Source organism: Coenobita brevimanus, chromosome 1 (assembly GCF_032717465.1).
Source record: "Coenobita brevimanus isolate Jiangsu-jjx chromosome 1, ASM3271746v2, whole genome shotgun sequence".
Lineage (NCBI taxonomy): Eukaryota > Metazoa > Arthropoda > Malacostraca > Decapoda > Coenobitidae > Coenobita > Coenobita brevimanus.
Genome location: NC_136954.1, coordinates 64,156,338 through 64,180,935, shown reverse-complemented (window position 1 = coordinate 64,180,935; position 24,598 = coordinate 64,156,338). Strand labels below are relative to the sequence as shown.

The following is a 24,598-nucleotide window of genomic DNA, read 5'->3' as shown; positions in this document are numbered from 1 at the left end:
TTTTCCTCTCTACGTATTCTAGTGTACTCATTTCTAGTTCTTTTATATTCTTCCTTTGTTCTGTTGTTACCTCTCTTTCTCCAATTGTTCCATGCCATGTCTCTCTTTTTTTGCTATCATACACCTTCTATTAAACCACTCCTTTTTCTTGTTTTCTTTCCCCCTTATTCTTACCATGGGGTAATGCAGATAAAGGAGTGGTACAGTGGCTTCACAAATGGCTGAATATCATTTGAGAGTGATCCATGCCCTGGGAGGCCATCAACAAGCAGGAGTGCCGAAAATGTGAAGTCTGCGATTTGGTCATGGGAAATCATTGGTTGACTGTCAGAGAAATTGTTAATGAACTTGGGATCAGCAGTGGATCAGCGAACAAAATTTTAATGGATGATTTGGGCATGTGAAGAGTTGCCTCCAGATTTGTTCCGAAGCTCCTTTACAACAGAACATTGCTCAAGATATGTTGGAGTGCGCAAATTGTGATCCAGACTTGCTGAAGACAGTTATCACTAGAGATGAGGCTTGGGTGTAAGGGCACGACTGAGAAACCAAAGCACATTCATCCCAGTGGAAGCATGCAGGGTCGCCTGGGCCAAAAAAGCATGACAGGTCCGCAGCAAGGCGAAATGCATGTTGACCCCCCCCCCCTGACTACTATGGTATTATGCATCACAGATACGCACCAGAAGATCAGACTCTCAACTTACATTACTACCTCAACATTATCTGTCATCTTTGTGACATAGTTTGGTGGAAGAGACCAGACCTTTGAAAAGCAGCAAGTTGGAAGCTTCACCATGACAATGCCCCTATCCATTTTTCTCACCTGATTAAGGAATTTGTGGCCAAGCACAACATTCCGCAGGTCCGGCAGGCTCCCTACTCTCCAGACATGGCTCTGTGCAACTTTTGGTTATTCCCCAAGCTCAAAACTCCACTGAAGGGTTCCCGATTTGAGATGAGAGAATAGGTCATGACAAATGCTACAAAGCACTTGCAGGAGATAATGAATACCGACTTGAAAAATGTTGTATGCAGTTGAAAGAATGCTGGGCTACATGCATCAAGTCAGAAGGGGCCTACTGTGAGTGGGGTTAGTGTCCTAGCATCACGAATACGCACGAGAAGATCAGACTCAACTTACATTACTACGTCTACATTATCCGTCATCTTCACAACAGTTTGGCAGAAGAGACCAGACCTTTTGAAAGCAGTACAGTAAGTTGGAAGCTGCACCATGACAATGCCCTGGCCTGTTCCTTTCACCTGTTTCAGGAATTTGTGGCCAAGCACAACATCCCGCAGGTTCGGCAGGCTCCCTACTCTCCAGACATGGCTCTGTGCTACTTTTGGTTATTCCCCAAGCTCAAAATTCCACTGAATGGTTCCCAATTTCGGACGAGAGAGGAGATCATGACAAATACTACAAAACACCTGCAGGAGATACCGAATACTAACTTTGAAAAAATGTTTTAGGAAGTGGAAAGAGTGCTGGGCTGCATGCTTAAAGGAACCTACTGTGAGGGGGATTAGTGTCCTAGGTCAACAGGTTAGCAGACCCTCCCCTATCCCAAGCCTAAGGTAGAATACTTTCTGAACATACTTCATAATCATCTCTAAATGAATTGTTCTGAACATTCCAATACTTTACTGTAATTTATTAGCCTATTAGCCTAACTAAGAGTATACTGTATAAGTATTATTTTGGTAAAAATTACTGTATCTGCCTCCAGTCAGACAATGTTGGTTTCAATGCTGCGGCTGAGCAAGGAGAAGGGTCGTGAGCTAAAACAGACTTTGGCTAAGAATGGCATCAAGAATCTCACCTCAAAGTCTGCCATCATATCCTGCTTCACCAAGCTGACTGAAGGTGAGCACTAACAGCAACATGGGAACAGATTTAAGAAAATACAGCACTATGGTCATTTTACCATAACTTGGCCCAGATTTTTGTCATGTTGCAGTGGTGGATGGGGGTGCCCATCATCCACTCTCTCAGAGTAGGGATGCTTTATGGTCTCTACACTGAGTGACAAGCCAAATGGTTTCCTGTACCCAGGAAACCATTTACCATGCTGGGTGGTAACCATATATCCGGGGTTTTTGGCCGGATTAAGTGTCCCCCAGATTCCTCCATCTAAAATCACTAAATCATGGCAGTTGTTTCAGAGAGCCTCGGAGGGCCCAATACCTGACCAGGGCCCCAACCAAATGGGCAGATTCACATGGCCATGTGGAATGTGAGAGGTGTGAATGAGGAGAGAAAGAGAGTGAAAGTGGTGAATGTGTTCAAGAGTGCGAGATATGCCATCATGGCATTGTGTGAAACAAAGATGGAAGGGTGTGAAGTGGAGGAGTGGGAAGATGTGAAATGTTTAAGAGTGGGCATGAATGGGCGAGGAAGATGCAAGGAAGGAGTTGCTTTGTTGATGAATGAGGTGTGGCAAATTGGAATGAGAGATTACAGATGTGTCAGCTTGAGGTGTATGTTGCTTTGTTGATGAATGAGGTGTGGCAAATTGGAATGAGAGATTACAGATGTGTCAGCTTGAGGTGTATGTATGTCAAGTTCAAGAAGGTGAAAGTGGTGGTGATTGTGGCGTATGCACAGTGTGAGGACAGGAATGAAAGAAAGACCGGTTTTGGGATGAGCTGGATGAAGCACTGGGAGAAATGCCCAGGAGCTATAAAGTGATCATAATGGGCGATATGAATGGAGGAGTAGACACAGGTCCTGAGGATGACATAATGGGTTGGAATGAAGTACCAGAAGAAAATGATAATGGGAAGCGACTGAAGGATGTGTCAGCAAAGGAGGTTGTGCATTTGTAACTCATATTTCAAACACAAAGATGCACATAAATATACATGGTATAGATGGAACGGGGATTGTGTTGAAAGGAGCCTGATTGATTACGTGCTCGTAGAGAGGTCAGTGCTGGGAATGATTGCTGATATGAGGGCCGTGAGAGAATGATGTGCAGGTCTGTCAGGTCACATGATTGTGGTATGCAAGATCAAGCTGAGAGGAGTGAGGTGGACCAGAAGAGAGAGGAGCAGGCAGGGAGAAAGACAAAGTCGAAAAGCTGAGGATCAAAGAAATGGCATATGAATACAGGAATCAGTGAATTGGAATGAAATGGATCTGGACAGCCTGTTGAATACACATACGGATTGCATAGTTAGAAATGCCAAAGCAGTGTGTGGTGTGGCTAGAGTAACAACGGGAAATGGAGGGTCGAGTGTATAAATATATATATATATATAAGCAATGTTGGGTTTGGTTAGTACTTGGATGGGTGACCGCTTGGGAACACCAGATGCTGTTGGCATTCCTACATGTCAAGTGGGGTTGGTGGAGGATTAGTGCCCCTCCCTGTAAAACAATTAACTCTAAGCCATTGGCCACCCCGTCTGGAATACATGGCGTCTGGCAATGAATGAATGAATGAATATATATATACTGTATATATATATATATATATATATATATATATATATATATATACTGTATATATATATATATATATATATATATATATATATATATATATATATATATATATATATATATATATATATATATATATATATATATATATATATATATATATATACACATATATATATATATATATATATATATATATATATATATATATATATATATATATATATATATATTCATTCATTAACTCTAAGCCATTATTGGCACACCCCGTCTGGGATACATGGCGTCTGGCAATGAATGAATGAATGAATATATATATATATATATATATATAAATATATATATATATATATATATATATATATATATATATATATATATATATATATACATATATATATATACACATATATATATATACACATATATATATATACATATATATATATATATACACACATATATATATATACAGTAAATATATATATATATATATAAGAGGTAGACTGCGAGATAATGCTGATTTTATGTGTACGGCGTGCCAGGGTGAGCAGGTGGAGCTTGTCAGACGTGAAAGATTTGAACTTGCTGGTGAATCTCTTGAGTGTGTGGAAGAGTTTTGTTATTTGGGAGACATGTTGTGTGCTGGAGGTGGGGCTGGAGCTAGCTCTGTGGCTAGGGTGAAAAGTGGTTGGAAGAAGTTCAGGGAGCTCTTGCCTCTCTTGACATTGAGAGGGCTCTTCCTACGTGCTAAGGGGTCTTTGTATGCAGCATGTGTTAGGAGTGTAATGCTGTATGGCAGTGAGACCTGGGCAGTGAAGGAGGAAGATATTCGCCGGCTCAGTCGTACAGAAATGACAATGATTAGGTGGATGTGCAGTGCGTCCCTGCGTCCAAGGCCTGGAAGGGCTGGGTTTATAATGGAAGAGTTGAGAGGTAGGATGGGACTGGAGTGTATTGGTGTTGTGATGAGGAGAGGTAGATTGAGGTGGTTTGGACATGTGGAGAGGATGGGGGATGATAATTGGGTGAGGAAGGTGAGAAGTGTTAATATTGGTGGTGGGGTTATGAGGGGTAGACCGAGAAAGACATGGGACGAGGTCATCAAGTGTGATCTTAGGGTTAAGGGACTGAACAGGGAGGCTGCAATGGATCGTGCAGCGTGGAGAGCCGCTATTAGGTGACCAAGGCCGACACATACAAGCATGTTGGAGCCTTTAAAAATGAAACGATATATATATATATATATATATATATAACCTGAGGGATATAGCCTTTATTAATCCTTTCAGTCCAGTGATGTTTGTTGTGCTTTATTCTTGCTACTTGCAGACAACTTTGTCTGCTAGGAGAGATTTTTCAAACAGTAGTAATTGTTATGACAATATCTGCTTCACTACTAGAGTATTCTCCCTACGTGGATGAAAATATGTAGTGCTAGCAAAATGTAAAACATACAGTTGGAATGAAGAGCCCGGTCTCTGCATTACTGTACATGAAGCCTTTCCAAAGCTATCAGCATTTGCCTGGAAGCAGCAGGAAATTAGTAAATATAATATCAGGCTGAAGTACTGAAAGGTTATGAAACTGTATTACTCTGACATATTTGTAATTTCCACTATGCCTCTTTCAGGTGATTTTATTCAGCTTGGAGACACTGTTCATACCTGTTAGGTCAAATACTGTCTTCATTAGCTCTTTCACTGCTTGGGATTTCAAATAAGTTGAATAAAACCATTTGGAGGTGTTGTGAATAAAATGAAGTGCCATCAGACTGAAAGATGTTCGATATAACAAATGGTAGTTACGTTTTTCCTTTGTTCCACATATCCCAGCTGAAGCAGCCCAACTAGCTGAAGACTTCTTCTATCTGGCCTCACGTAACTTGCGCCTGCAGGAGATCAACAAGGAGATTGTAGCTGCTAGGGGAGGCTGGCACAAGTTTGAGTCACAAGCAAATGATACCAAGTATGTCTTTTGATGTGTGTGTAAGAAACAGAATCTAAAGGTGAAAGCAGGGAAGAGTAAAGCTATGGTCTTCGAGAGAAGGGAAGTCAGTGAATGTACAATGAGGTTGGATGAGGAGGAAATGAAAAATGTGAGTGCATTTAAGTACTTGGGTAGTGTGATGAGTAAGGATGGAAGTTTGGAGGGTGATATGCTTGAAAGGGTACAACAAGGAAGAAAGGTTGCTGGTTCCTTGAAAGCAGTAATAAGAAACAGGGAAGTGAGCATGGAAGTGAAAAAGTTACTACATTACAGTATCGTGATACCAACTCTAACATACGGAAGTGAAGCTTGGACCTTGTTGGAGGGACACAAGTCAAGAGTGAGAGCAGTTGAAATGAGTTATTTGAGAGGAGCATGTGGAATCACATGGAGAGACAGACTGACAAATGAAGAAGTGAAGGAGCGTTGTGGTGTGGATGTGGATGTGATAGGAAGCGTTAGGACAAACACACTGAGGTGGTTTGGCCATGTGGAGAGGATGGAGAATGAGGGACTGACAGGGAGAGTGTATGTGAGGGAGGGGGAGGCCAAGGATGAGATGGAGGGAAGGAGTGGAGAGGTATATAAGAGAGGGAGGTGTGAACTGAGAGCAAGGCAGTGAAATGGCAGGGGACAGGGCAACATGGAGATGATTTGTTTGTGGCCACCACTTACGGGATTAAACAACTTCCATTCCTCCTCCGTCCTTCTGATCAGTCACTGTGTTCCACTCATCATTGAACATCTCCTGATACTCTTATCAATTTCTCTCTTTTATCCAACTCACTCACTTTCAAAACCTCCCTGCCACACCTAACTCTCCTAGCTTTCAACCACCTCATACCTACTCTCAACTTTCCTTCCACCAGGTAGTGATCAGACATACCTCCACCCTTCCCTCTCAAAACTCACACATCCAGCAATCTTCCTCTTACATTCCCGGACACAAACACATTGGCCATTAATCCTCTATCAGCAACCCTTCCACCCATATATACTCATAAATATCTTTCTTTTCAAACAGGGTGTTTCCAATCACCATCTCTCGCTTATTGCACATTCCTGTCATTCATTCCCCACTTTTATTTCTTCAGGCACACAATGCATACCAAGTACACCTTCAGCTGCTACATTTCTCACTATAGCATTTAGATATCCCATCATTACACATTCACATTTGCACCTAAACTCTGCAGACACTCATCAACATGATTCCAGAAAGACTCCCTCTCTTCTGCATCCCTTTCACTACCAGGACCATAAGCAGGACTAGGGTGGGTCGAAAGGAACCAGCTAGGGTTACCAGGTTGAAACATAGTCAGAATGGTGCTCCTTTACAATGACAGTAACACTACGAAAAAATGTTTAGATATATATATGCCCATTCCAGCAACTTTGATCTAAAAATAGTTTTTTTTTTTTTTTTTTTTTTTTTTTTTTTTTTTTTTGCCAGACGCCATGTATCCCAGACAGGGTGGCCAAGGGCTTAGAGTTAATTGTTTTACAGGGAGGGGCACTAATCCTCCACCAACCCCACTTGACGTAGGGATGCCAACAGCATCTGGTGTTCCCAGGCGGTCACCCATCCAAGTACTAACCAGACCCAACGTTGCTTAACTTCGCTGATCGAACGGGAAGCGGTGTACTCAACGTGGTATGGCCGTAGAGTTATTTCTCAAAAAACTTTGAAACATATGTTATTTTTTCGGAAGAACTAAAATACAATTTCTACGTTAAATATCAATTTTGAAAATAATAATAACAGTTGAAATAAATGTATTCAGATCATATGAAAGGCATTATTTCATGAAATGAAAAAGGGGGAAAGAAAACAGGAAAAAGGAGTGGTTTAATAGAAGGTGTATGATAGCAAAAAAAGAGAGAGACACGGCGTGGAACAATTGGAGAAAGAGAGGTAACAACAGAACAAAGGAAGAATATAAAAGAACTAGAAATGAATACACAAGAATACTTAGAGAGGAAAAAAGGAATTTTGAAAAAGGTATAAAAGACAAATGTAAGGATGAACCCAAACTGTTTTATAGATTTGTCAATGGCAAACTGAAACAAAAGGAAGGAATCACCAAACTGAAAGTAGAAGGGGAGGTCTGTAAAGATGCAGCAATGCAAGCAGAAATAATGAACAAATGTTTCCAATCAGTTTTCACTAATGAAAAGGAGTTTGTGAAAGGGGAGGGAGTGACTAGAAATGTAGTGTTAAAAGATATAAAAGTGGAAGTGCGGGAAGTTTATAAATTACTGGAAACTCAAGATGTAAGGAAAGCCCCAGGACCAGATGGAATCTCTAATTGGGTACTGAAGGAATGCAGAAAACAACTGGCAGAGAAGATTCACAGTTTAATTGTGTGTTCTCTGTAAGAGGGGAAAGTGCCTCGAGAATGGAAGAGGGCAAATGTCGTACCAATTTATAAGGGAGGAAACAGGGAAGAACCCCTGAATTATTGACCAGTGGCCCTAACCAGCATGGTCGCAAAATTATGTTAGAGAATTCTGAAAGATAGATGGATAAAATATCTTGAAGAGATGATAATTTTGGCTGATAGTCAGTTTGGATTTAGAAGTGGAAGGTCATGTGTTTCCAACTTGTTGAGTTTTTACTAAAGAGCGATTGACGTGCTACAGTAGAGAGATGGTTGGGTGGATTGTGTGTATTTAGATTTGGAGAAGGCCTTCGACAAGGTACCCCATAAGAGACTAATGTGGAAACTAGAGCAAATAGGAGGACTGAAGGGGAACCTCCTGGAATGGATGAGAGACTTTTTGAGAGACAGACAAATGAGGACAGTAATCAAGGATAGGATGTCTGGATTGAGGGAAGTAACAAGTGGAGTCCCACAGGGCTCGGTGTTGGTGCCAGCAATGTTCCTGATTTATGTAAATGATATGGTAGATGGAGTGAACAGTTATGCAAGTCTGTTTGCTGATGATGCAAAGATCTTGAGGAAGGTAGAGGTTGAGGAGTATTGTAAAATGCTGCGGGAGGATCTGGATAGGATACATGATTGGAGCCGGATGTGGGAAATGAAATTCAATGCAAAGAAATGTAAAATATTGGAAATGGGTAAAAGTACCAAGAGGCCATCATTGAATTATTTGATGGGTAATGAACCAATCACAAAAGCAAGAGAAGAGAAAGATTTGGGAGTGCTGGTCCAGGACAGTTTGTCACCTGAAAAACACATTAACAAGACAGTTAGAGAGATGTATAGACTCCTGACTAATATAAGAGTAGCTTTTCATTATATGGATGAGGAGATGATGAAAAAATTGATAGTGGCCATGTTCGCCTCAGGTTAGAATATGCAGCAGTAGTGTGGTCCCCGCACAAAAAGAAAGATATAAACAAGATTGAGAGAATACAAAGAACAGCAACCAAAATGGTCCTCAGTCTGGCAGATCTGTCGTACAGAGAGAGGCTGGAAAAGCTAGATTTGCCTTCCTTAGAAGAAAGGAGAAAGAGAGGCAGCTTGATTGCAGTGTTCAGGACCATTGTGGGAGTAGATAAAATTAACAAAGAGATCTGTTTTTATGGGATAAGAGAGTAACAAGAGGACACGGAATGAAACTGAAGAAACCAAGCTGCTTGGAGGATATCAAGAAATATAGTTTTCCTTATAGATGTATAGACCTATGGAATAGCCTGGACAAAGAGATCGTCCAGTCTAAAAACTTAAACGAGTTTAAAGCTAAATTTGACTTATTGAGAAACAGAGACGGGACTACGAGCATAGTTCATATCCTGTATATCACAATTAGGTAAATACATCAAAAGTCTTGTTTACCTTCAAGCTTCGGGAACAAGCTGGGAGATCACATACATTGGACGAGCATACCATGACGTGATTCATTCCCAAATACTTTACTTGTGGAGGATGTGACGTCCTTGACGTAGCGTTCCACTCCTTGGGAATGGCAAGGGTACGCGACCAGTACGATGGGTTGGCTTTCGTCCATTTGGTACAGCCTATTCTTCAGCAATGGAGGAACTGTGTCAGAAGAAAGCTCTGTCAGCTCAATGTACTTCTCGGCATCGAAGTTTGTCTTCAGTGTCGATTTTTCAAATATTCTAACTGAGGCTTGGTCATCATTCTCATTCATCTGTGCTTGTTTCATGAACATGATCACCATCGAGTGTATGCCAACATCTTCACCAGCAACAGCCGACAACAGGATGTTTTATGGGTGACAGAAGTAGCTGTTATTGGCACGCACAATGTGAATGATCGCCTAATCCTCCAACAGCAGCTTTTGAAGGAGCTCCACCATGAAGTAGTAATTTTTGGCTCCATCCTGACACGAGCTGTTGTCTTTCACCCTGAACCATACAGGAGCGTAGTAGTTCACAATGAATGAAACGAGATGTTTTAGGGTTGGTGATGGTTGCTCCTTTGACATGTAAAGTCGCAGTACGCGATTAGCTTTAGTGAGCCCCCTGGCATGATTTAGTGGTCCTGGTTGTGCAGCTGGTCCCACACCTTCATTAGTATCTCCACTTGGCAATTGCACTGCCAAACATACACAGTACAGGTAGCCCTGATTTTTGCTGAGATCACTTACAACTCCTTCTGGTAAAATGCAAGTTTTTCCAGAAACACGTTCATAACCAACAACTGGAAGATCGTTTGGGTCAAATTCAAGCGATTGACCTACTTCTCTCCTGCAGCCTGGTGGACCTGTTCTCGAACCGTCAACTGCCTTGAAATAACTTTGGAAAATGATTTCAACAAGATGCAACAAACAAACAAGCCACTGTAGTGGTCTGCAAAGTTGTGTTTCAAGCTCACGGATCACTCCATTTATCTTTCCAGTATTGACATTTGTCCCATCACAGACAGTAGCTTGCAACGAATCTGTTGAATCTGTTTCTCGAACGACAGACATGACTTCCTTGGCAATATTTGCTGCTCTTCCACTTTCGGAAGAAATGTGGTTGTTGTAAACGACGTCAAGAAAAGCAGCTACTGAGTATGATCATCTCTCACAATTCTTTGACCATCTGGGATTTTCTTGAGTGTTTGATTGATTTTTCCATCAAAACCGATGCAAATGATCTCCTTCAAGTAATTTTTATGCCGTTGCAATGTGACATCTCTCCAGTATTTTCTCTGACGGCAGAGTTTACTGGGATCAACTTCATTTTCCTCACAAATATTCATTCACTCTCATCTTAAATGTCAGGACCAACTGCCTAGCCCCGGGCTTCTACGCTTCTCATGGGGCAACGTAAGATTGGATGATGGATGGTTGGATAGATTATTCATATTTATCAATGCTGCATTCACCATGGAGCAGTTATCTTTATTGCTTACTTGACATTGATCAGCTACATGACTCAGTTCAGGATAGACTAAATTGTTCAGACACTGTTCCATCTACTTCTACAGTATCATCATCAACATATTGATCATATTGTTCATCACAGGCATCACTGTCATCAATACATGCTGTCATTATATCTTCATTATTTTGCTTAGTATCTCTAGTGAACTCTTGATAGAGCTTCCTTTTTATTACTGTATATGCTGCACACTTATTTTGTGCTGTCTTCTCATGGCATATTCCACCAATATACATTTTTCTGCAACTATTTTGGTCAACCCAGAAAGGCGACATCTTGTCTGCTTTAGTGCATTTACACTCAGACCTCTCGTGTGCATTGATGTTTTTGAAACATTTGCAACGACTAATGTCAAATAAGGTGTCAAAGCTGGCAAGTTTCTCTGTGTAAGTGTTGGAAGTCCTTTTGCTCAATGGATATTTCCTAAGCTCCTGTGCCTTTGGTATCAGGCGTTTCACACAAATAACAACACTGGTGTAATCAGTAGTTGAGATGGAAGCTTTCTCATAAATTCCTGCTACTTCAAGTGCAACAGTTTCCGCATAGGCTTGAGTGCTCAATGACGGATTTGTGGATTTATGTTCCAAATATGCCCTGATGACATCACAGCTAGTGGGCAACTGATTTACCGGAAGACCACGTGATGAGCCTAAAACAGAGTCTTTCGTGCTTTCTCCTGTGCTGCAACGGGCCATGATTCCAGTAAAATACACAGACTCATACAAAATTCAAATCTGTAAACCAGTACCAGTTCGTATAGTTAGTAACAGAAATGCAGAGCAATGGGTTATCGTTTATAGAGTTGCCAATCACCAGTAATCACTGAATGCTTGGAGAGTCAGTACCGTAAAAGCTAAATTGAAAGTTGCTGGAGTAGCCTACCACTGACTCATTTTTAAAAATACAGTTACTTCATGTGAAAACATACTTTAGGTCATCAAAATAGCCATGTTTTGTCGAATTTTAAATTTTTGACCCACCCTAACATGCACTCACAAATACAGTACCCACAACTCACGTCCAAATTTCGCTTTCACCGACATCAGTCTCGGTGACATCTCCTTCCATTTAATCACACACTGCTGCACTTCCAATCTCACTAACAAGGCCACACCTTCTCTCGCCCTTCCTCACCTGACATCCCTCCATATACACTTCCAAACTTAGACTCACCTTTCCCTTTCATCTTTGTTTCACTTAAAGATAACACATCCATCTTTCTTCTCACAAACATTCTCCCAATCTCCTCCCTTTTAGCCTTAATCGTACTACATTCACACATATTCATAGACCTAATCTTCAGGGTATAGGGATATCTCAGTCCTCCATCCCTTATGCCCTGTCTCATTGTAGGAACTGAAAAAACAGAAGAGGGGGTCCGTAGTCCCCCCCACCTCACCCCTTTTACAATGCTGCAGTGTGCATATTAGTTGCTACTGATGTTTTTGAGGGCCTAGGTGCCATGTGGCCCTAAGTGTTTCAATTGTAGGTTGCTGATGCCATCCACCCCAGTGCTTGTAGAGTTCTTTGTTTTCTTGATAATGTTGTGTGTCAGTTCTGGAGTGAAGGGGGTTATTTTGTTTTTCTGACCTAGTGCATACTGATGAAAGGTGGCATATGCTTGCATAGTGGATCACGAGTATGCTTGAGTGTAAGAAGGGATGTGCAGGGTGTTAGCAGTGAAAGCAACATGGGTCTTGGGAGTGCTTGTTTATGATTTAGTGATACTATTAATATTGTGGAGCTGAGCAGTCTGTGAGTGGTTGAATGTTGTTACAGAGGCATCTAGTTTTCTTTGTGTTAAAACTCTTACAAGTTTTATTGTTTAATTGATGGAACCTTGCAATGGTGTCTTGCATAGGAGAGAGGGATTTGCATTTGATGGAGTTAGATTTTTATGAGGCAAACAATCTCTGGTATATAAAGTTCAGAGTATGGTGTGTTCTGTTGCCTTGTGGTATATATTATAATGCTTATCAGTATTAAGTATAATGCTATTAAATTTCATAATGTGGCTGTTGATGTTGGCATTGGGTGTGTTGTTTTGTGTGCAGAAGGGATATTTTATTTCTCCATTGAAATTAGTTCAGTCTTCTTTTTAGTAGTTTGTGTAAGTTTTATGTGATCACTCTGGTTTGGAGTGTATTCTTTTGAGGATGATGTTAGGGAGGTGATCTGAAGGAAGTTTGGGTTTCATCCACAAGGTGATGGTGTGTGAAAGGGTGGGTGAACATGTCTGGGGAGGAGGGAGTTTGTAGTGCTGGGTCTGGGATGTAGGTGTCTTTGAGAATGTACATGTTGAGTTGTGTTGCAGTGCCAGAGCCGTGGCTGATGTCATGGTTGTGTTTTTACCATTAAAGTCCCTAGTAATTATAGAATTGGGTGTGTCAGGGAAGGTGTCATGGAGGATGTAAATTTTAAATACAGTTACTGATTTCTTATGTGTGACCAGAGTTGACACTGGGTGGCTGTATTTTAAATGTAGTGTCATTGTGGAAGACTGATTGTATTATATGTGTTGAGTTTTTGTAGAGAAGAGATTTGTGAATATGATGAAACCTCTTTTTTGGTCATCAGTTCTGTGTGTGGTAGACATGTGATTAGTGTCTGATGTGTGGAATCTTGTACGTGCATGTGAGCTGTTTTTCTTGTAAGGTTGAAGTGTGTATGTTGTGTATATGTAGAAATTATTCATTTTGTGATGTTTTGGTGCAGAGGCCATTGACATTTAATTCTAATATTTTTTGTTGTTTCGATTGGGTAGTGAACATTCAATGTGGTTCAGTGTTGTAGGTGTAGTGTTTGTGTACAGGAACAGAGTTAAGGAGGTTATGGTTGTGTGAGTGGGGAGTTTCTGGAATGGATGGGAGAGCTGTGTTTTTGGTATGACAGGAGGAGTGTTTATGGAAGTGTTGCTTGTATTACATATCCATGTACTGTGATGTTGTCTGATATTAGTGTAGTGCATGTGGTGTGGATCTATTCACTACAAAAAGTGAATTAAACAGATCCACATATACATCTGCTGCTTCTGATCTGTAGGGAGCAAAGCGGATAAATGTATTATTTTGGGGACCTTGAATTACCCTCATTGTCTCTGGCAAATGTACTGTATATGCATATAGAGGACCCCAAGCCACTTTAACCTATTAGATCTGATGATGTTATTTTAATTATACTCTCTTCAGACAGTTCATTTCAGTATAGAGAAAGGCATCAGAATGTGAAGAGGGCATTGGAGATTGTTTCTGGCTCTCACTGCATATGGTCATTCCAGAGCTTAACAAATTTTTTTGGGGGTAGCAGAAGTAAAGTAAAATTATGTCATTGGGATGCTGTAGTTGTTGTGTCCCCATGCTTGTCTAGATGTAAACCTAATAGAATGCAGAAAAGTGGTCACTTCAGTCAGGCACTACCAGAGGCATAGTGATTATGTGGTGTGTGAGGAGATTAAGTGTTTTGTGTGGGAGACAATTTGCTGTGTAGGCTTAGTGGATTGTTTTTGAGTTGTATTTTGTGCAGTTACTAAAACTGGGATGGGTGATGGCCATATTGTCACGTGGTTATGATCACTAATATCTCTCTGGGAAAGGTAGTTTCTCAAGGATGTTGTTAGCCGAAGGTTTAAGAACCCCAGGTTTAGATATACAGTATAGAAACATGTGTCTCTTGTGCTTGGTGAATAAGCACACTTTAACAGTTATCACATTTGGCAGAGAGCTCCTACAAGATATCCTGAAGGAGGTTGAGGCACGAGACACCAACCTGACCCTGATGACCCATGGCTTCTCTCCGCTCATCATGCGAGCTGTCATCGACATACTTACAGAAATCATAACGTTCAGGGAAACATAGGGGCCTCATTTGATAATTTGGTTATTCTTTCCTTTTGCTTAAAGAATTGGGGTACTGGTATTGTCTTTTGTGCATGATTATTCATTTTTATATGGACTATGGATAGACAGACAGACATATTCTGAAAAATTGCACGTCAGCCCAGGTCATTTGATGGTAGTTTTCCATGTTTCTGTCTTCCACAGCATCTCTGTCATGACCCCTGATCCTGAAGTCCATTCTTAGGGCCTTGTTCTTCATTTTCCTTGGTTTACCTCTTGAGGCTTCTCATCACATAAAGGTACATGCCACAGTTCTTATTAATATTGATGTAGTGCTGCTCTCGTGTGTCTGCCCTTTCCTCTCCATCCTTCTTTCCTTCCATTCTCTTCTTTCTTTCCTTCATTCTTTCCTTGTCCTTCTGCCTACGGGTGACTTTACACTTCCTCTTCTGTCTTTCTTTCCTTCATTCTTTCCACTTCCTTCAGCCTGTAGGTGACTCTACACTGAGTGACAAGCCAAATGGTTTCCTGTGCACCAGGAAACCACTTACTACGCTGGGTGGTAACCATATAACCAAATTTTGGCGCCTGGTGGTTTAGTGGGTAATTATTGTGCTCCAATCGGATTGAGCCTGTGCAGGTTTATATCCAAGGGGTGGTTGGGGTTGATTGCTCCTGTAATGTCACTCAGGGATGAGTGAGGCTTGTCACTCTCATCTTAAATGTCGGGACCAACTACCTAGCCCCGGGCTCCTATGCTCCTCATGGGGCAATGTAGGATTGGATGATGGATGGATGGATCACACAGTCACTCTACATATCGAGACCATTTTAGTTTATCAGTATGCATTATCTTGCTGACACATCAGACCCTTTAAACCGTTCTTTACCGACCCCTCCCCCCAGTGTATAAGCATTACGTTTACCCCCCATACCGAACTGATAGCTCCCCCTCCCGTAGTGTGAGGGGTAGTGTATATTTTTTGCCACGTCGAAACTATTCACTCCTTTTTATTTGTTTGTATACTGATGATCACATAAACCCAGCATGATGTTGGTAATAAAAAAATTTTATAAAATAAATCATTACGGTATATAAGTTTACATATCTTATGCTAAAGTATTGTTACCCAGGTAACTACTGTACAAACTGGCTTGAAAAAAATGTCCTGCACAGATGGATGGCTTATTTATTTACCTTGTAAGCTGAGCATGAAGTGTGTGGACACACGTGATGGTGATGGCGACCTTGACCCACTTGTTGCTGAGAGTGCAGTGTCACTAAGCTCACTACTAATTTCCTCCTCCTCCTCACTCACATCAACTTTGGTATCATTTTCAGGATCACAGTCATCTACCAACACATCAGACACTGCTGCATCATCATCTGATACATCTAAGTATCCTCGTGAGGAATAAACTCGTCATTATTGGAATCTGCCAGAGACGCCATGAGAGAAAAATATCCTGTACACCCTCTCTCGTGGTCAAGTGCATGGTAACTGACTCTCTCAGGCAGGCCAAGGGGTGTAAATTTTGCCTAATGTCAGCAGAAAATATAGTACGATATCTGTAGTAGAAATTATAAATAAAATAATGATTGGTCTAAAAGAGGTTTCATCACAGATGAGTAAGCAAGCCATTGGTGCCACCGCAACTGTCATGACCTATCGTATGATGTCAGAACTTCGTCACAGTCTTTGTCGTCAAAACACAGAGCTGTTGCTAATACGAGGTCCTCAGAAACAGCCTTACCGAGCTACCCTGAGGCCCATAAGCTGCGATTCATTAGAGGGTGTACCAGCGTACCACGGTAGTGGTTCCGGTGTCTCACGGGTGGTTACTGGCAATGTACGGGGGTACATCAAAACACATTTTCGGTAAAGAAGGGGTTAAAGGTCTTTTAATTCTGCACTCAGATTTCTAAAGTCTGCATTCGGTGTTCTCCCCTCATGGCAGTACACATCCATTAAACTATCCTCATTTTATTGTGCTGCTATTTATAGACCTTATCATGGTGTAGTTTCTGTACATTAGAACATAACACTTCTTACACTTGAAGCCTGCCAATTTCATATGCAGAAAAAAATCCTTTTATTGTTAGGACTGTAAGGGCATCAAATACAGTTTTTAATAGCCACTTATAACCCATTCAAGCTTCTGCACCACCTTCTGAAACTGCAGTGTTTAGGGTCATTCTTACCCAGCTTCCTACATGTTGGTCTTCTGTGTCTGTCAGTCACTGATTACCTAAATGTGGAATAGAATATATGACTACCTTATTCTTTCACACAGCATCTTAAGTGTTATTCATCATACTGTATTTTGTTTATTATGATTTTCATCATTATTATTTTCATTTGATATTGTAGGTGAGCAGTGTGTGAAGAATGATGAAGGAAGGGTAGTGGTGAACAGTGAGAATATTAAAGATGCATGGAGAGAGCATTATAACCGATTGTTGAAGGAGGAGTTTGACTGGGACAGGGAAGGTTTGGAGCCAGCAGATCCAGTGTTTGGCCCTCGGCCTTTGATTGATGCTGTTACTGTGAGTGAGGCAATAGACAGGATGAAGGTGGGGAAGGCAGCAGGTGTGTCTGGGTTGACTGCCTAAATGTTGAAGGCCTCAGGAGATACAGAGGTGAGGTTAGTCACTGACCTGGTAAATATGATTATTTATGAGTGTGTTGTCCCAGATGATTGGCTGAAGAGTGTAATTGTAAATGTGTATAAAGGGAGGGGTGATGCCTTAGAAAGAGGAAATTATAGAGGTATAAAGCTTTTAGATCAGATAATGAAGGTCATGGAGAGAGTTCTAGAAAGTATGATTAGAGAAAGATGTGAATATTGATGAGATGCAGTTTGGGTTTATGCCAGGTAGGAGGACCACTGATGCCATATTCATTGTTCAACAGCTTCAGGAAAAATATATTGGTAAGAAAAGGGATCTTTATGTTGTTTTGTTGATTTGGAAAAGGCCTTTGACAGAGTCCCTAGAGAGGTGGTGAAGTGGGCAATGAGAAAGTTTGGCTTGGAGGAGTGGCTGGTTAGGGTGGTTATGGCTATGTATGTGGGTGCTCACACCCAGGTAAGAGTGAATGGAGATTTGAGTGATGAGTTTTCCCTGAACGTTGGTGTGCATCAGGGGTCAGTTTTGAGTCCCGTGTTGTTTATCATGGTACTTGAAGTCCTCTCACGTGACTTCAGAAATGGACTCCCTTGGGAGATGTTTTATGCTGATGATTTGGTGTCGATTGCAGAGAATGAAAGGGAAGCGGAGGAGGGGTTTAGGAAGTGGAGAGATGGTATGGGGCACAAGGGTTTAAGAGTAAATGCAGATAAAACAAAAGTGATGATATCTAGGGTTGGTGGTGGTACTGTCAAAGACGAGGGAGGGTGGCCATGTGCAGTTTGCCACAAGGGCATGGGAAGTAATTCTGTCTTGTACGGTGTTTGTGATAAATGGGTGCATAAGAGATGTAGTGGTATCAGAGGTAGACTGCGAGATAATGCTGATTTTATGTGTATGGCATGTCGGGGAGAGGAGGTGGAGGCGTGAAAGGATTGAACTTGCTGGTGAATCTCTTGTGTGTGTGGAAGAGTTTTGTTATCTGGGAGACATGTTGTGTGCTGGAGGTGGGGCTGGAGCTAGCTCTGTGGCTAAAGTAAGAAGTGGTTGGAAGAAGTTCAGGGAGCTCTTGCCTCTCCTGACATTGAGAGGACTCTCCCTACGTGCTAAGAGGTCTTTGTATGCAGCATGTGTTAGGAGTGTAATGCTGTATCGTAGTGAGACCTGGGCAGTAAAGGAGGAGGATATTCTCAGGCTCAGTCGTGCAGAAATGATGATGATTAGGTGGATGTGTAGTGTGTCCCTGCGTGCAAGGTCGGGGGGCTGGGTTTGCGATGGAAAAGTTGAGAAGTAGGATGGGACTGGAGTGTATTGGTGTTGTGATGAGGAGAGGTAGATTGAGATGGTTTGGACATGTGGAGAGGATGGGGAATGATAACTGGGTGAGGAAGGTGAGAAGTGTTAATAATAGGTGTGGGGTTATGAGGGGTAGACCGAGAAAGACATGGGACGAGCTCATTAAGTGTGACCTCAGGGTTAAGAGACAGAACAGGGTGGCTGCAATAGATCGTGCTGCATGGAGAGCTGCCATTAGGTGACAAGCTGGACTCTTGCACAATGGAAAACATTCCCATGTATGTTATTTACCACAGAAATTGGTTATAATGGTATACATTGTATACCATCATCTTCCCTGATGTTTATACTATACAGTAAGCTAATAAAACACAAAACTGACGAGTAAAAGTACTGTGAAAGTAATGAAATGCGGTGAGAATACTGTTGTTCAACAGTGAAAAATAACTGCCCTACACCCTAGTGCAAAATTTTGCCTCCACAATGCACGAGCTAAGCATATGTCTAGATGCAGAATTTCACGAGCTTTCACATGGTGTCGGAATTCTGATACGACCAATAGTTTTCGAGTAAATCGCCAAAAATTGCGCGCGCTCCCCCCCCCCACCCACCCACCACCAAAAACCAAGAGAATGCCGACTGTTTGAGAGTGTTGGCCTTGAAATAGACACCCTTCCCTATGATGCGTCAAAGATTGACGCACTTCACGCTAAAACTTAATTTTTGGTGAATATTTTTTGTCCAGAATTGCCTAATTGGTATCCCTTCTGACCAACACTGATAAGTGCGTCATAGTGCATCATTCGTTCCTCTTCGACAACCTAGCACCGTTTTGAATAATTTTGAGTCATCGTGCACAAAGGGATTAAGGTCACGTCATTAAGCTGGCAGTAGTCAATGCAGAACCTCATAGCTCCATCTTTCTTCTTTATTAGGACTGTGGGGGAAGACCAGGGGCTGTTGGAGGGTGCTATTATACCCACTTCAAGCATTTCTTGGACCTGGCAGTCTTCCTCTTTTTTTTTTTTTTTTTTTTTTCTTTTTTTTTTTTTTTTTCTCCCAACGCAATGGTTGGCGTATAGGGGGTCCTGTAGTGTGAATGAGGTGGTGTAAGACCTCAGTCTGACCCAGATCTCCCAGATGCAAGATGAAGACCTCCTGATATCGGAGGAGTAGTTGCTCCAGGTCCTGTTGGTACTGTGGGGGAAGATGAGAGGGAATGTAGGGCAAGGAGGGGGTGCTGGGGTTGGGCATGCATGTTTCGCCCTGCAATTCTGGAAGGGCATCGTATGCCTCCAGTTCTCCTCCAACTAAGTCTTTTGGGGAGAGTGAAAGGTTTGTCGGAGACATTCGTGACTCTGACAGCACTGAGGTGAGGAGGAACAATGGCTGGGGAAATCAAACAGTTAGTGGCAAATGGTTTGTCCGTCTGCAGGGAGAAGAGGAGTGGTTGCTGGGCCGAGGTATTCAGCAGTACGCAGGCCTGGAGGTAAGAGGGCTTGGTCACGGTGGTGTTTTTTTTTTTTTTATTGGCCTGTACCACCATGTGTAGGCCGGCTGCATGTGGACGGCCCCCATATCGGAGCCATCTATGCTGGCAGTCTATGGTGGCTCCCAGCTTTTGAAGTACGTACAGCCCCAGGTAGCCGTCATGCGCTGTACGCTTGGAGTCAAACACTATGAAGGGGTGGTTAGCGTGGGCGGACAGTTCCGGGGTGCATACTACAAGAGGGTGGGTTTTGCCCCTCAGAGCCAATGGTTCGTCCCCAGCTCCAATGAAGTCAGTGGACGAGGGTTGGAGGGGCTGGAAGGCTGCCTGATTTTTATGGTAATACCGCTTGTACAGGCAGGACCACGAGGTGCCTATGTCCACCAGGAGCCAGACAGGGACTCCCTGGAACTTGATCTTTGTATAGACTGGCATTTTGAGCTGGTTGATGGTTGCTCCTGCTAGGACCAAAACTGACAGGGGAGGGTCTAAAAATCGAGCCCAGCTTCGGAGGTGCACGTCTCTTCCAGGGATGCCTCCTCCTCTTCGAGGAGAGCAATTAACTCCATTTCACTCTCTAGTTCTACCTGTGTGTTTTCTGTATGGGTGCCATTGTTGGCTACACAATGTGAGATGGTGTGGGGTGGTAGGGATGGGCCCCATCTATTTGTCAGGTTCCATCAGGCCTTAATTTGTTCCTGCATATCATGTAGGGCACAAGATGCATTGAACTCCCAAGGGTTGATCAAGATTAAGTTGTCTTGCCGTGGCTGTCCATCCAGTGGAGATGGAGAGATACGAAGATAGATGGAGTGGTTAGTACCTCACCACTCTTCGGCGTTATGATTTGGCTGGGTTGGGATGCAGCGCATGTCCCCGATAGGCTTCTGTCTCCCCGCTTTTGTTGCTAACAGCTGTCAGATTGTTACTGTCTCTATTGAACCCTTGGGTGTCATGGATGGCAAAATGTTCCCATATAGCACTGGGTAGGATACTTACCAGGTGGACGAAAATGTGCTGGTTACGCTGTTCCTCCGTATGCTGGGCATATGCGGACATTATGAATTTCCGAAAATCCGCTCGGGTAGCGTCCAGGTTTCCCTCAAACTTTACGTCGTTAAGCTGCAACAGTGTGATGACCACCCCGAGGGATGGTTGGACAGCATCGATAACTATTTATCTATCTATCTATCTATAGCCCGATGCCCTAATCCCGCAAAGGGTGGCCACAGACAAAACGCCTCCAAGTCGCTCTGTCACCCACCATTTGACTGCCCTCCCCCCAACTCACTCCCCCTCCCTCATATACCTTTCAACTCCATCCCTCCACCTCATCCTCGGTCTCCCCCTCGCTCTCCCTCCCTCTGCTTAACCTACATGCACCCTCTTAGTCAGTCTTTCACTCTCTATTCTCTCCACATGTCCAAACCACCTCAGTATATTTCTCCTATTCTCTCAATCATATCCACATCCACCCCACAACGTTTTTTCACTTCTTCATTCGTCAACCTGTCCCTCCATGTCACTCCACATGCTCCTCTCAGGTAACTCATTTCCACTGCTCTCACTCTTGACTTGTTCCCCTCTAGCAAGGTCCACGCCTCGCTTCCATATGTCAGGGTAGGGATCACAGTACTACCATGCAGTGACTTCCTAATTTCCATACTCACCTCCCTATTTCTCATCACCGCTTTCAGTGAACCAACAACCTTCTTTCCCTGCTGTACCCTTTCAAGTACTTCATCCCCAAAACTTCCATCCTTACTCATCACACTACCCAAGTACTTGAATGCACTCACATTCTCCATATCCTCACCATCTAACCTCACTTTGCGTTCTGTGACTTTATTCCTCTCAAACCATACTTTACTCTTGTTTACATTAACTTTCAGATTCCTCTTCTTACACACTATCCCAAATTCACTCACCAAACCTTACAACTCCCATTCATCTTCACTCAGCAATAATGTATCATCAGCAAACAGCAACACCGGAATCTTCCACACCTCACCCTCATTCATTAGAGCCACCCCCACATCCTTTGCCCTACCTTGCACCTCCTTTACAACCCCGTCTATGAATATATTAAACGGCGATGGAGACATCACACATCCCTGTTCCAGTCCCACATTTAGATCAATGAACTCACTCAGCTCACCATCCATCGACACCGTAGCCCCAACTCCCTTGTACATGCTCTTCACATCACTCAACAATTTCCCATCCACTCCATATATTCTTAAACCCTTCCACATACATTTCTTATCAACTCTGTCATATGCTCTCCAAGTCCATGAAGGCAGCATACACTTTCTTTCCCTTCTTTAGATACATCTCCATCAAACATCTTAGAACAAATGTCAGATCTACACACTCTTTTCCCTTCCTAAATCCCCTTGTTCTTCTCCAACTAGCTTCTTTGTTACATGCCTAACCCTATCAGTAAGTATTCTACCATATATTTTTCCAATCACGCTAGGAAGGCAAACTCCCCTATGGTTACCACATACTTCTCTCTCCCCTTTTCCTTTGTATAAAGGAACAGTTATACTGATTTCCAGTCCTCTGGAATCCTTCCCCCTTCCCAAGCCAATCTACAAAACTTCCATATTCACTCCACAGCAATCTCACCCCCATACGTCAGCATTTCACCACACACTCCATCAATTCGTGGGGCCTTTCCCATCTTGATCTTCTTCATTGCGTCAACTACTTCTGCCCTACTGATCTCTTCCTCCCTCCTTTCATCTCTTCTTCTCCCAGTCATTCCCCAACCACTTATACTCGCACTGCTGTCACTCTCTACATTCAACAAATCCTCAAAGTGCTCCTTCCATCTCCTTATTTTCTCTCTCTTATCCACCAACAATCTATTATTCCTATCATTCATTCCCCTACTCTTTCCCCTTTCACACTTGGTTTCTTTACCTCCTTCCAAAACAATTTCTTGCTCTCCCTCCATTTCACACTCAGATTCCTCCCAAACTCTTCATCCACTCTCTTCTTACTCTCTTTCACCACTCTTTTCACCTCCCTTCTCCTGCTCACATATACCTCTCTCTTCTCTCTCTCATCTTCTCTCCTACCTAGGCCTATACTCGCTAGCCAGTCACTATATGCCTTCTTCTTTTGTTTTCCACCATGCTGTCCCTTGCACGCCCCTGCATCTCCTCCTCACTCCACAAATTCTGCCTATGTTAGGGCCGCGTTAACTTTCCCGGTTACCAGGGCAACCGACTTCCCTAATTGGGGTAGTAATATCATGATCTTTTGCTCGTCCTCCTCATAGACCAAGTCCAACACCAGTTTGACAAACCTTAAGAGTACAGTGTAAACACAGCAACTCCAGATGGCAAGGCGAAAGATTTATTATTGCACTAGCCTTTACACACATTTTTACAGCCGAGATAGTAGGATCTATCTGATGGAAATCTATCTATCTGGAGGAGATCTGTCTGGAGGAAATCTCTCAGCATTCAGGATAGAGAGATGACAATTTTACTTCTGGTTGAGGTGAATAGAGTGTAGCTACGAGAAATAATAATCATCGTACAATTTTGTAGGACGGACAAGAGGGTACAGATGCTTCCCGGGCCTCTTGCAGTGCCCGAATAAACACAAATTAGTGGCAACAGGGAAGTGATCCTAAGCTGGCATGTGCATCAGGGAAACTGTAGCCAGTCTCTAACCCTTCCTTACTCGTGAGTCGATAGGCGTTAGCGCTATATTCCAGGTGGCATGGGTGACTCTTGTAGCACGTATCCCTTAGCGATTTATTATAATTATCACACCATGATATTTTCTTTATTTATATGTTTTTATACTGTGTTCTTTTTCGCAAGGAGCAAAATTACTATCTGTACGAGTATGTGTTGAATGCGCAGCTGTAACAATAGCTTAACACTAGAGTATGTTGATAGTCATGAAGACGTGATGTGGAAAGGATGTTGAGCTGTTGTATTGCTGTATTTTGCCACTGAGATACGAGGAAAAAGTTGTAAAAAGACAAACATCTGCGCCAGGTTAAGGTGGATGAAGTGTTGTGGTGACATGTTTGCCTCAGTAAGGGACAGGAAGATAAAAAGGTGTACAATGATATGAGAAATAAACCGCCAAGGAAGCGATGTTAAGGAGTTTTTTTTTAATGTCACACAGGATACTGCAGTTATTCCTGTGTTTGCTTCTTGCTCATCATGTGTATCCACAACTACAGTCGGTTTGTTTTTCCTCGACGGAACTGCGCCACTTCCGGAACTTAAATTGAAATCGTCGTTGCACGAATTCGATGAGCCTTAGTTATGCGGATGGGGTGAATCTCCTTGGTTACCTTAGTCTTCATCTTTTTTTTTTTTTTTTTTTTTTTTAACCTGACGAAACTGGATCACTGCCATGGCTTAACGAAGTTGTGGTTACATAAAAATCGATTAGGCAGGAATGATTCACCTTGATTGCTATACTTTTTTTACTCGAACCTGGCTTAGATTTTCGTCCTTTTGCAGCTTATATCACGTACCATCAAAGATATACGAATCTTCCCAGTTCTGTCCAA

General features: G+C 42.4%; 1 protein-coding gene and 1 non-coding gene across 5 annotated transcripts in view; one reads left to right on the top strand and one right to left on the bottom strand.

Annotated features, from left to right (window-relative positions):
• The window catches only part of LOC145412343 (transcription factor AP-2 gamma-like), a 106,701-nt gene that overhangs the window by 18,614 nt on the left and 63,489 nt on the right, over window positions 1-24,598 (top strand). Inside the window, exons 3-6 of one of the 4 annotated variants that reach the window (XR_013899814.1) lie at window positions 1,734-1,870; window positions 5,287-5,419; window positions 14,840-14,934; window positions 15,978-16,519. Coding sequence is in view for 2 of the 4 variants with exons in the window: in XM_080282552.1 (XP_080138678.1) it covers window positions 1,734-1,870; window positions 5,287-5,419; window positions 14,516-14,654 (409 nt within the window). In the remaining 2 variants the exon portion in view is untranslated. Of the gene's footprint in view, window positions 1-1,733; window positions 1,871-5,286; window positions 5,420-14,515; window positions 15,939-15,977; window positions 16,520-24,598 lie in introns of those variants that run through there. The other 3 variants (XR_013899857.1, XM_080283031.1, XM_080282552.1) reach the window with 3 other exon arrangements.
• On the bottom strand, window positions 6,990-7,108 carry LOC145390385 (5S ribosomal RNA). The gene has a single exon (XR_013895617.1). It is a non-coding gene; the product is annotated as a 5S ribosomal RNA (ribosomal RNA).